Source organism: Neophocaena asiaeorientalis, unplaced genomic scaffold, assembly GCF_003031525.2.
Source record: "Neophocaena asiaeorientalis asiaeorientalis breed wild unplaced genomic scaffold, Neophocaena_asiaeorientalis_V1.1 scaffold65, whole genome shotgun sequence".
NCBI classification, from domain to species: domain Eukaryota; kingdom Metazoa; phylum Chordata; class Mammalia; order Artiodactyla; family Phocoenidae; genus Neophocaena; species Neophocaena asiaeorientalis.
In genome coordinates, this window is record NW_020173215.1 from 18,071,330 (window position 1) to 18,081,262 (window position 9,933).

A 9,933-nucleotide genomic window follows, 5' to 3' on the forward strand; every position below is an offset into this window, starting at 1 on the left:
CCCGCGACGCTGCCCCACCAAGGCACAGGGAAAGCGTAGCCATGTCGCCGCTTCTCGCCACGGTTCTGCACTGGACATGCCACCACGAGCCATGGCCACACAGATGGAACTGTGCAGACGCGCTCTCTGGTGTCCATCTGCTCCCGTGACACCTGCACACCACGAGGCAGCCGCAGGGCATTCTAGCACGAGCCAATCACACTGTGGGTAGGAGAGGTGGCCTCGTCTGGGAGCCTCACGACAATGCCGCCTTGAATTGTTGCCTGCCTCCTGGTCCACACGGTGCCGTCTCAGACACGAGGGATGCTGAGTCTCGGGACATCTATGACTGCAAACACTCCCCCGTGCTTGGCAAGAGTCCGGCTGCTTCACGTCTGCACCAGCATTCACGCCGTCCGCCAGTCTCTTCCACTCCAGACCTCCTGGGATGTGGGCCTCACTGGCTGCAACTTGCCCCCTGGTGACTAATGTGGTTGGAAGCCTTTCCAAGGCCGCATTTGCCACTGGGGATCATCTCTCGTCAGAGGCCTGTTTGAATCTCTTGCCCACTTTGCCTTGGTAGGTGTTGTGAGGGGCCTCCGTGGGTCACCGCACTCATGTCCCCCCGCCCCGTCCTTGCCCTCGAGGGAAGATGCGCTTGCGTGAACATAGGTTCCGAGTATTCGCTGAGTCAGAGTCAGCCTTGGTCGTTATGGTTAGTGCTTTTTGTGTTCAGCTTAAAAAGTCTTTCCCTCCCCAACACCACGGACATGTGCGTCTACTTTAACCCCTACTAACTCGCGTTTTGCCCTTCCCAGGGAGATCTGCGACACAGCTGGATTAACTGCGTTTGCACGGCGTGAGGGAGAATCAGGTTCTCTTTCACTCTCTTTTTCCACGTAGACCCCTACTTACCCCAGCACCACTGAAAAGACCACACTCACCCCTGCTCTGCACACACGGCCTGACGTCCACAGGTGCTGGGTCTGTTTCTTGCTCTCTCTCCCACTCCGCTGTCTATCTGTCTATCCATCTATCTGTGTGCCGCCACTTCCACAGTTTTACGTTTCTCTAACTTTATAATAAGTTTCAGCAGCTCATAGAGGAAGTCTTCCTACCTTATTCTTCTTCAAGAATATCTTGGCTACACTTGGCCCTTTGCATTTCCACAAAATTTTTAGAATCATCTTAAGTTCCACAAAACAGCTATTGGGATTTTGGTTAAAATTACATTGAATCTACATGTCATTTTCAAACTGTGTCCACAACTGATTTTTGTATAGTGATCATATATCCAGCAACCTTGCTAAACGTAGTCATTAATTTTAAGAATCCATAGATTCTTTTGCATTTTTCCATGTTACGATCACATCATGGGAGAATTTTCCTTTGCACGTTTTTGTTTGTTTGTTTGTTTGTGGTATGCGGGCCTCTCACTGTTGTGGCCTCTCCCGTTGCGGAGCACGGGCTCCGGACGCGCAGGCTCAGCGGCCATGGCTCACAGGCCCAGCCGCTCCGCGGCATGTGGGATCTTCCCGGACCGGGGCACGAACCCGTGTCCCCTGCATCGGCAGGCGGACTCTCAACCACTGCGCCACCAGGGAAGCCCCGTTTTTTAACTTCCATTGTTCTACTTTCTTAGTACACTGACTAGGACTTGCAGTAAACATTTAAATGGAAATGGTAACAGCAGACATCTTTCCTCGCTCGATCTCAAAGGGAAAGCTTAAGTCTGACACATGCAATAGGCTTTTTCATATCCTTATCAGGTTAAGGACGTTCCCCTTAATCCCTATTTTGTTAAGGTTTTTTTTAACCATGAACAGATATTGAATTTTACCAAATGCCTTTCCTGCTTCTGTTAAGATGATATATGATTTTTCTACTTTGTTAATGTGGTGAATTACGCTGACTGATTTTCAAATGTTAGAAAAGCACTGTCCTTGGAACAAACATGAACAGCTGGACCCAGGAGACATGATGTAGTTTAGGACCTCCCACCTCTCTCGGCAGCGAGCTGCCCCATAATCCTCCTTTCCTCTAAGGTGTCTCAGTTTCGGTGCCAAGGTTTTGGAGGCCTCATAAAATGAGTTAGGAAGTAATGCCTCTTTACTGATTGTTTTGATAGGTTTCTGTTTCGTTAATTTCTGCTTTGACCTTCATCACTGTCCAGCTTCTACGTCCTTTGTGTCTGTTTTACAGTTCTTTTTCTAACCTCTTGAGGTGACTTCCTACTTTCCTTCATGTCTAACATTCGCTCGTAAAGCTACAAATATTCCTCTAAGCTCACTTTTAGCTACATCCCACAGGCTTAGATGTATTTTATCATTCAGAATATATTCTAATTTCCACAGTGATTCTTTGAACTCTAGATCACTCAGCCTCTCACTCTGGATGTGAGTGCGGTATCTCCTCTTTGCCACTGGTTTCTGCTACACCTGCCTGTGGCCAAGGACAGACTCTGGGTGAAGAGACGTCCATACCTGTTGAGACTTGCTTTATGGCCCAGCACATGGTCAGCTTCCCTAATGTTCCATGAGGAGGAAAGGATGGATTTACTGGGTGCCGCACACATGAGTCCAGCAGGTCAAGCTGGTCAGATCCTTTACCTCTTACTGAACTTTTCCTGCTCAGTCTGCCAGTTACTGAGGAAGGAGTTAAAAAATCTCCTACTCTGAGTACAGATTAGTCCAGTTCTGTTCCTACTCCTGTCAGTTTTTGCTGTAGACATGTTGAGACTGTGTAACTGAATGCAAACAAAATTTATAACTGCAGCTCCCTGCTGCCTCACTATGACGAAGGCTCCTGTCTATCTGTGGGGCGCTCTGCCTGGGAGACCACTTTGCGATCAGTGCAGCCCCGCTACCAGCCTTCTGATTAGCACTGCACATTGTCTCCTCTTCCGTTCTTCCATTCGCGTTTGATGTGCCCCTAGCAAACAGCGTAACCAGACTTTCAGTGCTGCCCTGACAGTCTCTCCTTTCTAACTGGGATATTTGACCCCTTTACTGTTATTGTAACTACCAGCACAGCTGGACTGAACCCCCTCACGGAGGCTGCCTACTTGTCCTTCCTGCTCTCCGCCCTTTGTCTCTCCTTTCCACCTGTCTCATCTTCTTTCAAATTCAACATTTTTTATTATTCCATTTCTTCCTTCTATTAATTTAAAATTTACTTATTATTTTATTGTCTTAGGTTACCCTGGAGATTACAACATGCATCCTTACCTTATAAAACTCAAATTTTCATCACACCTTTGTCCTCTTCCTAGTGGAGATAAGCTCCCAGAAACAGCTGACCTCCATTCCCCTCTGCCAGTGCTCATCCTGCCGTGCTGTAATTTAATTTCATGTACTTTCAAACCAAACAAAACACAATTCCTCTTGTTTTACAGTCACCACTCATTTGGATTGACTGATACATTCACCACTTTTTCGCCCTGTCCTGTGTGGTCCTTCCTGGGTCCTCCTCGCCCAGCATTTAGAGGGCCCTCCGTCCGAGTCTGCTCCAGGAGGCTCAGCCTAAGACACGGTGTCCCGAGGGCCCAGGAAATGGACTCGGAACTGGCCTCGTGCAGAGGAGCCGGGCTGGTGGCAGCCTCATGCAGAGGCCCCGGCAGGGACAATTAAAGGCAAGATGTGAAAGCTGGTGCCTCTGGGGAGGGGGCCAAACAAGGGTGTGAGGCCCAGGAACGGGGATGGCCCAGAGGCCGCCTAGCACACCTGCCGAAGAGTGTGGAACAGAGGGAAGAACAGACAGGGAGTTCAACAGGCCTCCCAAAGGCGAGTGTTAAAGTTATTTGTGCTTCTACATTTTGAAATCTTCAGGCAAAAAGGTCACAAAGATTGAGTCCCATGTCTCTAACATACTATTTTGACAAAAGAGATTCACAGGTGATAGAAAGATCGTGTGCCCTGCAGTCCGTGGTCTAAAGAACACTGTGCCTGCACCTGGCTTCTCATCTGTGAAATGGGAACACTCAGAGGGAAAGGGGAGGGGAGGTCCGGCCTGCTCTCAGTCAGCCACGCAGATAACAGGAGACCCCTGGTGTCTGTCGTGACGAGAAGTAAGCGGTGACCGCAGGGCCTGGAGCGCTTGTCCAAAAGCAGACCTCGAGCCACCACCAAGCCACACGTGCTGGCTCATGGTCCCCGGGGGCTCAGGCCCCTGCAGAGACCCTTCTCCCAGGACGATGCAGAGACGACACCTGGCCAAACTCCCAGAGAGAGAATGCAGGCTTGGCGGGGACCCCCCTTCTTGGCACCCCGGAGCCCCAAGGCCCTGAGCAGGGGCCTGTTCCGGCCTCAGGGCCCCCGGGGGCTGCCCCACACGGCCGCTCCCGCTCCCACCTCCCAGTACCATGTGCCCCGCCGCCCCAAAACCCACCCAGGGGGCTTCCCTGGTGGCGCAGTGGTTGAGAGTCCGCCTGCTGATGCAGGGGACACGGGTTCGTGCCCCGGTCCAGGAAGATCCCACGTGCCGCGGAGCGGCTGGGCCCGTGAGCCATGGCCGCTGAGCCTGCGCGTCCGGAGCCCGTGCTCCGCAACGGGAGAGGCCACGACAGTGAGAGGCCCGCGTACCGCAAGAGAAAACAAAAACACCCACCCAGGACTCTCTGAAAACCCTCTGGAATCAGTCCCCCTTCTCACGTGGATAATGAGGTGATTTCAAGGCCCTTTCTAGCTCTAACAGCCAAAGATTCCAGCTTAGCATCAGAACACAAATTAACTTACTGTTTTAAGCAAAAAAAAAAAACCCCAAGTCAATTTATTCCAGAAAATTGTTATTGAGTTTGTAAGAATTTATGGTTAATTTTTAAAACATTACTGAACTCAGATATTTGCAAACTCATGCTCACAGCAGCGTTAGCCAATTAGCCAAGAGGTGGGAGCTCCCCAAGTGTCCATCATCAGACAGACGGATAAATACAATGTGGTCCATCCATACAGTGGAATCTTATTCAGCCTTAAAAAGGAAAAAAATTCTGACACCTGCTACAACATGGGTGAACTGCAAAGATACTCTACTAAGTGAAAAAAGCCAGACACAAAAGCCAAATTCCTGAAGGCAGAAAGCAGGACAGTGGGTGCCAGGGGCTGAGGGAGGGGAGGGGGAGTGAGTGAGTGAGTGATGGGCACCGAGTTTCAGCTGTAGGAGGTAGGAGCCTTCCGGAGTTGACGGGTGATTTTTGCAAAATGATGTGAATGTACTTATTGCCCCAAACTGGACACTTAAAAATGGTAAATTTTATGCTCTATTTTACTACAATTAAAATATATATCTACTGACACCCTAGACAAAGGCAGAAAAAAGCCACAAAGAAGATATTTTCAAAACCTTTATCTGACAAAGGATTTGTATCCCCAAAATGTAAAGAACTACTACAAAATCTATTTTAAAAATAATAAAATAAATAAAATAAAAATTTAAAAACTACAAGAAGGACATGAATAGGCTACTAATTCAAAAAAGAGAAAACCTGGGTTTCCCTGGTGGCGCAGCGGTTGGGAGTCCGCCTGCCGATGCAGGGGACGCGGGTTTGTGCCCGGGTCCAGGAGGATCCCACGTGCCGCGGAGCGGCTGGGCCCGTGAGCCGTGGCCGCTAGGCCTGCGCGTCCAGAGCCTGTGCTCCGTGGCAGGAGAGGCCACAACAGTGAGAGGCCCGCGTACCGCAAAAATAAATAAATAAATAAAAGAGAAAACCTGAGCAGCCAAAGAGCCCGTGATGGAATGCTCAGTCTCACTCACAATCAGTGAAATGCAAATTAAAATGAGCTGGCATTTTATTGAAACAGGGAAAATTTCAGTTTGACGGTACCAAGTGTCGGTGAGCAGGGTAGCAAGGCCCCTGGTCCTGCTGGCGGCCAGAGCCTGGGTGAGGCTCGGATGAGACTGTCACAGCAACTGACTCCCCAGAACACGCTCTCACAGCCCCGGCTGTGCACACAGGCACCTGCATGACACTGTCCGCTGCAGCTCCTCTCTGAGGGGTCTGTTCCCAACCTTCTATCGCGTGGCCGGAATAGCAGAATGGATAAAAATGTGTGACATATTCATAATGGAATGCTACCTAACAAGTAAAATAAACTAAAACTACAAGGTAAAGCTTGAAAGTATAATACAATGTTATAAAAGTGGCAGAATAAGACATGCAGTATGATTACATCTGTGTATAAAATTTTAAAACACACAGAATGAACCAGTGAAAGGACCACGGCTGCCAAGGTCCAGGGTGAGCCGGGAGGGACAACCAGGCGGGCACCTAGGATTTTAGGGCAGTGAGATGCTCTGTGTGACACTGTGATGGTGGCTGTGTGACCTCAATCCATCTGTCCAAACCTTTAGAATGTACAGCACAAGGAGTGGCCTCCATGCAACCTAAACTAATCATGTACCCAGCACAGTGGCACATGGGAACTCTCTGTACTTCCTGCTTAGCTTTTCTGTAAACCCCAAACTGCTCTGAGAGTAAAGTCTATTAATTTTTTAAGGATTACATATCAAAGAAGAGAACCACACAAGAGGATACTCTTGATATGTGTGGATCAGTATAATATCTTTAAAGGGGGTATGGGGCTTCCCTGGTGGCGCAGTGGTTAAGAATCCACCTGCCAATGCAGGGGACACAGGTCTGGGCCTTGATCCGGGAAGATCCCACATGTTGTGGAGCAACTAAGCCCGTGCACCACAGCTACTGAGCCTGCGCTCTAGAGCCCAAAAGCCACAGCTACTGAGCCCACATGCCACAACTACTGAAGTCCACACACCTAGAGCCCATGCTCTGCAACAAGAGAAGCCGCCACAAAGAGAAGCCCGCGCACCATAACGAAGAGCAGCCCCCGCTCGCTGCAGCTAGAGAAAACCCACACGCAGCAACGAAGACCCAACGCAGCCATAAATAAATAAATAAATAAATAAATATTTTTAAAATAATAAAAAAAATAAAGTGGGTATGAAACAGAGCAGGACCCTGGGGGACCTCCTGGGGACGTATCCCCCAGTACCTCCCCCTACCTCTTGTTTGTAGCAAAGCTTTAGCCTCCTAGGCCCTCCCCAAATTCCAAACTGCAAATGTAACCAGAGAAGTGAGAAAATGCAGAATCAAAAGAAGACAGTCGAGCAAGACAAAACAATAACAGTTTAGCCACTGAACAGTGTCAAGGAGCTCTAGCTCCTCCTCGAGGGCTCTAGATAACATCCGAGCTGTGTCCTTGAGCTGTTTCGCAGATACGAAAACCCCCACCAGGTGGAAGAAGTTATGCAGGCTGCCCACCAGCATGTAGACCCCCAACCGGCTGGAAGGTTGATGGCTGAGATTCCTGAAACATCACCCAGTGACCTCACCACCAACCAATCAGAGAACTGCGCACAAGCTGACCACATACTCCATGACCCCTACCTCACACTGTCTTTAAAAGGCCTTCCCTGAAATCCACTGGGGAGTTTGGGTCTTTTGAGCATGAGCTACCCGTTCTCCTTGTCTGGTGCCTGTACTTTCCTTCCCCACAACCCAGTGTCAGTAGATTAGCTTTTCTGTGCGTTGGGCAAACGGACCCAAGTTTGGTTTGGTAACAGGCAATGATAGGCCCCCAGAGGGTTCTTGTGTCTATTACGGCATCTGGCACGTAAGAGAGGACGGGACACACCGTGATGCTTTGTAGACCAAGGAGCAGAGGAAGAGGGTCCGGATGCGGCAGGAGCGGGTGGGGCAGGGGAGGGGCTGGGTGTGCATAGAAGCCCCACTTGAAGACTGAGCTTACAGGAGAGGGAGAGGTGGTAGAAAATGGGTGGGATTCAAGGGAGATTCAGATGTATCTTTTTTTAAAACCTGGAAAATGAAAGAAGAAACCCTAAAATGAAGTTACCTCAAGATCATCGAGGGAGCGGGTGATGCTCAGCCTCCTGGACCTCCCGAAAGATCTCCGGGCAGAGGTACGCTGAGCCGGTGGCAGGAGTCCAATGCCCCGCCCAAACTTTGAGCCCTAAAACAAGAAAAACACGTCATTACCCTCTTGGAAGGAGACACTAGTTCTGCCTGACACACCGCCTGGAGAGACCGGAGGAGAGGAGGCCTCAAGGTCGTCCAGGTCAACCTCACATTACGAACGAGTCACCACAACCAAAAACGCCAAGTTGAAAAAAAGAGTCATCCCAGGGCCCCCGAGTGTTTGCTGTGCCACTTCCAACTATGTGTCCAGAGGACAACCCCAGCCTCAAACTCCTCGTCCAAGGGCAACGGAAAAACATGTGCGCATGTCTGGGAAAGCACAAGTGGGCGGAGGAAATCATTAGTAATATAAAGGCTGGTTTTCAGCAAGCTCGTGCTTTCACATTATTTTAGAAGCATTTTAGGAAAGTAAAGAATCTCTAGACATTCAGCTGGTGTCTGAAGACCAAACCAACCCAAATGCATGAAATAACCAGCCATTAAAACATCTTATTCTTTCTCTGGGAAACGACCAGAATTAATTCACTGTCATTATGCCAGACATCTCCCCAAATGTGGTTCCAGCAAATGTCATCACATTTTAAAAATAAAAAGCATCACAGCTGAAAATCTTTGACTTCCTGGGTACTCAGAATCCTAAATGACCAGCTTCAGGCATAAAGGAAGCTACGGGGGTTTCTAAAGACTGCGAGGCCTCAGGCACTCTCTGCTCCCCACCTGCGTAGGGACCCGGGCATCTTGCAGAAAGACAAAACCTTGCAGCACTCCCTTATAAAGCTCTCTGGGCTAAGTTTCTGCACAGCCAACCTCGCAGACACCACCCCCCGCAGAGCAAGCGGAGGGAGAGAAAGATCCAGAAGAACTAACAGGGAAAGAGAGGGAGGGAGGGAGACACAGAGACACAGAGAGCGGTAGACACAGGGAGAAAGGAGCCGACTCAGGGAGAGAAGACACACAGACAAGCCAAGGCTCCATCTCAGATGCGTCGTTACCACCAGCAAAGGGCTCCCCGGGCGTAGTATCGCGTCACCACATGTGTTCGGCAAACCCTAGCATTCCAGCAAGAGCCCAAGAGAGAAGCCATGTGCACACTGCCCCAGCAAACGCATCCTCTGTCTCCGCGTGTCCACACCAGGCGGTGATGTGCCGCCAGCCTGCCCACCCGCAGTCCCCAGGCCGGTGGCGGAAAACAAGGGTGACACAGAGGGTGCTGGGAGCACAGAGGGCAACACAGATGCCCCACGGGGCTGCCGTGGAGCTGGGGCTAAGGGCAGGCGGGGGCCACTGGAGGGAAGAAGGCAGTGAGGGTGCCTGGCCACAGCCAGACTCCCACGGGCTCGAGAGCGTCACTCTGCAAGGGACAATGGCCATGGAGCCGTGCAGAGGTGAAGCTGCACCCGGGCTAGGGCTCGGCCGGGATGCCTCTAAGAAATCAAGTTGCACAGACGACCTGCCTGTCCCCAAATGGGCCCGGGGGACCGGTCACACTGCCGCTCGAAAGCTGAGGAAAAGCCTGTTTACAGAGTGCGTGTGGCTCGGAGCCTGGCCTCCGAGAACCCCACCCCTGCCCCGAGCTGGGTGAGCCTGTGGTTCCAGTTGTGCATCCACTCCCGGGGACAGGCGCCCCAGGCCCCGCCCCACAGGGCTGCTCTGTGACCACTGGCAAGCCCACTCAGGCCTTGTCAAGACCCACACCCTTCCCCGCACCTGTGTCCAAGTCCCCCTTCTCCGCCCCCGCCCCATCCCCGCGAGCAGCACCCTCTGCTCACTGCGGGGCCTTGTTAGCAAGTCACTAAACTTGACATATTCTCGAGAAAGATTTGTCTAAGAGATATCTTTTTCAAAAAATACGCCCAAAGCTGAGTCTATGTGTAAAATGTACCTGGAGCCCAGCGATCTCTCTAGAGACCCTCACCCCTGCCCCAGGGCCCCTCCTCGCCGCACGGTGCGCCCCTTCAAGAGCCCCCTTCAAGAGCCCGCTTCAGCCCCTTGCTGTGGGGGGGGTC

At 51.0% G+C, this 9,933-nt stretch overlaps 1 protein-coding gene across 1 annotated transcript in view; it reads right to left on the minus strand.

Annotated features, from left to right (window-relative positions):
- LOC112399786 (regulator of G-protein signaling 12-like) overlaps positions 1-9,933 on the minus strand; it is a 95,430-nt gene that overhangs the window by 68,480 nt on the left and 17,017 nt on the right. The window contains exon 3 of the mRNA XM_024745156.1: positions 7,845-7,961. Within this exon, the coding sequence (XP_024600924.1) occupies positions 7,845-7,961 (117 nt within the window). The remainder of the gene's footprint in view (positions 1-7,844; positions 7,962-9,933) is intronic.